Here is a 3,294-nt window from a genome sequence, read left to right as displayed (position 1 = left end):
AGTACGGATGTCTTTTTTTTTTTTGTCATTGCTGAACCTTTGAGCATTCCTCCTTTTCTTTCTGGATGATGTTTCGGTATATGAAGTTCACCGAGTGCTCAAAAGTCGAGAACATTACCATAGAGACTGCAAACCGACACTCTGGTCAGCACTAACAAGTAAAGAGCTTACCTATCGTGGAACAGGAGAAAATCGAGTTTTATTAGTTACAAACACACTTACATGGAAGGTTTCGACCCAAAAGCGGAATTAGCCCCCTGTAAAATCTGTGACCAGACAGAAACACAGAACACAAGATCCTCTTAGCTAGGAAAGCATGCATGGACAACAAACGAAAACCAGAAAAGAAACAGGAAGCTGCCCCCATGGATAATTTTCTTACCCAAAGATACCTTGAGATGCATAAATCTTGGGGAATCCATCCTTTAATCCCTTTGCAAAGCCTTGCTGAGCTTGAACTTGAACTTTAATGGCTTCAAATGGGCACAGAGCCAAATTGGCAAAGACCTCAGCTGAAGCACTGCTCAGAAAGAAGACGAAGTTCCGGTTGCAGTGGGGCAACACATTTGAGTAGAGATCTTTGAAATACTCGTACAAACCGAATCTGCAACCGCCATGAACGCCATAGCCAAACAACTTCACCCCCCAACCTCTCCAAAACACAGAAGGGCCACGTTCTCTCAGGAGAGAGGTAAAGCATGATGGAATGGTGCCATACTTCACTGGGTTCACCTACAACTGAACCAAGTCAATTTCACCTAAGATCTTCAGAGTGTTTGAGATTCAGACAAAACCAGCACCATGACACCCAAGTATGTTCAGACATCGGTTCAGACACGATTCATATAAATCTCCCAGTCGGTACTGACCGCCGGCGCTCCAAGTCATGACCGTAATGTGAAATCATTACAGAACATATATAATTAAACGATACGATCCATGAGAGATCGAGATGAAACAACACAAACCCGCGTAAACTCCGAACAGAACACAGGAAAACAAAAAACAGAATCGCAGAAGAAGAAGAACCTGCATGTTGACTTTGAGAACATCGAGAGGAGTAATAAGGACATGGGTGGTTCCGGCACTGAACATTCCTCCCAAAGCGCAGACGCCATAGTAGCTGTGACCCATCATTTCTCTCTCTCTCGTCATCGTCTTTCCCTCCTCCTTCAGGCCTAAAGCTTCGTCGTCTTTGCCACAGCCCACAACCCAAAACCTCTTCAACTGTGGATTCATCGCGTGGAGATTCGAAAGCCTCCGCCTGGCTCAGAGGTTGTCAAAGCTGCGTGCTTTTTTTTTGGGGGGGGGGCAAAACGTTTAGGGATTTCGTAGGGTTTAATTTTGACTTTGACCGTCATATGTCTCAATATCACAGTCAGTCTGATTATCTAATAACTAAATGAGCCACAAACATGAAAAGAGTTTAAAGTATATCCAAGGGAGAAGTGAAGAGTATATGAATAATTTACATTTTCTAAATTGTTAAAGAAACTAATTAATATGTATATATTCATAGAATTTTTTCAAAAACATCTAAATCAACATATTTATAGATAATTTTATTAATTTTTAATCTAAAACTTTTGGTGATCATAATAAAAAAATTTGCGATATTAAATAAACAATACAAAATATAATCACGTTGGTGTATATATTTTTTATACAAATAGAAAAACAATAATATACACCTTGTATACTGTAGGATTGTATCTGCAATCCTGAATTCTGGTTTCTGTTTTTCCGCCTGAGCTGAACTTGGAGAAGCCGCCATACCATTCAGAAGGTTTCACAAGAAAAGACGACGTCGCACTGAGCTTGGCGAGATTAAAATTGACAGGGGCACATGGGTAATTTTGTGGTCACTGTTGGGGTTCTAATAAAACCCAGAGAAACGTAGTTGCTGGGATAAGTTCATTTTCTGTATCCTTAGCAAGAATCCGATCATTCCGATCTCTCTCATCTTGTAATCGTGAAACCCTAAACCTCGAGAAATAAACTGCCCAGATCTTCACCGAGACGTAGGACAAGCACACCGCTTGAATCCGAACTCGTAACTCTCGTGTCTCTCTCTTTCTTGATTTGCATTTGGTTTGCTTGTGTCTGTGTTCTTTGTTTGCAGGTTGTTCGATCTAAGTTCGAAAGCAGATTTCGGCGAAGTAGTGGAGAAGACAGAGGGTGTTTCTTCTACAGGTGGTATCAGAGCCCGGTTGTGGCTAAGGGAAGTTGTGAATCTTGGGTTTTACAGATCAGAACAGTAATGGCTGTGCAGATGCAGAAATTAGATGTTGAACGCTTCGATGGGAAAGGAGATTTCGTTCTTTGGAAAGAAAAAGTTATGATCGGTCTTGAAATCATGGGTTTGTCAGACACCTTAGAGGATGATCCAAGAAACTGGGAACTAGGAGAAGATCTTGAGAAAAGCTCAAGACTGATGCCAGCCGAAATCCTGGCAACTCCAACAGCATCGGTGGTAGGGAGTTCGGTTATTTCAGGAACCACAGCTCAAGAGGATCAAGACTCTGAAAAAGGAGACGACAAGGAAGCAAGAACGAAGCTCTGGAAAACAAGAGCTGAGAGGAGCAGAAGGACTAGAAATTTGATCGTATTGTGTCTTTCTGATCAAATTCTAAGAAGAGTTATCCAAGAAAAGACCGCTTTCGGGATCTGGAATATGCTAGAGAAGCTCTACCTCGAACAATCATTGCCTAATCGAATGTATTTGATGCAGAGACTCTCTGGATTCAAGATGGATGAGTCAAAAACAATCGAAGAAAATCTCGATGTGTTCCAGCGCATGTTATCAGATCTTCAGAACCTCCAAGTCAAAGTAGAGGAAGAATATCAAGCCGTCTACTTGTTGAATTCTTTGCCGCCACCCTATGAACAGCTACGTGAGGTGCTTAAATACTCTAGAACCTCAATAACCCCAGAAGAAGTAAAGGCAGCCGCGAGATCTAAGGAACTCGAGCTGCTGTCACAAGGGAAGGTCTCAAAAGGTACTGTTGAGGGTCTAAGTGTCAGAGGAAGGACTGAAAAAAGAGAGCAAGGTGGACATCGGAAGAAGTCCAGATCAAGGTCGAAGTCAAAATCAAAGACTGAATGTTGGTACTGCGGAAAGAAAGGACATTTTCGAAAGGATTGTCGCTCCAGGAAACGAGATCAGGGTCAACCTCAGGGAGATGGAGGAGAAGTCAGCATAGTTCGATCAGACACATCAAGAACTGGATCCCAGACAATGGAGTTAACAGAGGTGTTGTCTGTGCATGAAAGAAACACCGAGAAGGAATGGAT

The 3,294-nt window shown here is 42.2% G+C and overlaps 1 protein-coding gene across 2 annotated transcripts in view; it reads right to left on the bottom strand.

Moving 5' to 3' along the window:
• Positions 1 to 1,355, bottom strand: part of LOC104804298 (mitochondrial phosphate carrier protein 1, mitochondrial-like) — a 2,271-nt gene extending 916 nt beyond the window's left edge. The window contains exons 1-4 of one of the 2 annotated variants that reach the window (XM_010528553.2): positions 1,030 to 1,355; positions 383 to 732; positions 223 to 266; positions 35 to 126 (exon numbers count right to left, since the gene is read on the bottom strand). In XM_010528553.2, the coding sequence (XP_010526855.1) occupies positions 35 to 126; positions 223 to 266; positions 383 to 732; positions 1,030 to 1,239 (696 nt within the window). In that variant the 5' untranslated portion in view covers positions 1,240 to 1,355. The remainder of the gene's footprint in view (positions 1 to 34; positions 127 to 222; positions 267 to 382; positions 733 to 1,029) is intronic. The other variant, XM_010528555.2, reaches the window with a different exon arrangement.
• Between the last annotated feature and the right edge of the window lie 1,939 nt (positions 1,356 to 3,294).

The sequence above is a fragment of the Tarenaya hassleriana genome, unplaced genomic scaffold (assembly GCF_000463585.1).
Source record: "Tarenaya hassleriana unplaced genomic scaffold, ASM46358v1 Cleome9, whole genome shotgun sequence".
NCBI classification, from domain to species: domain Eukaryota; kingdom Viridiplantae; phylum Streptophyta; class Magnoliopsida; order Brassicales; family Cleomaceae; genus Tarenaya; species Tarenaya hassleriana.
The sequence above is the reverse complement of the archived record's forward strand: the minus strand, read 5'-3'. Positions and strand labels throughout refer to the sequence as shown.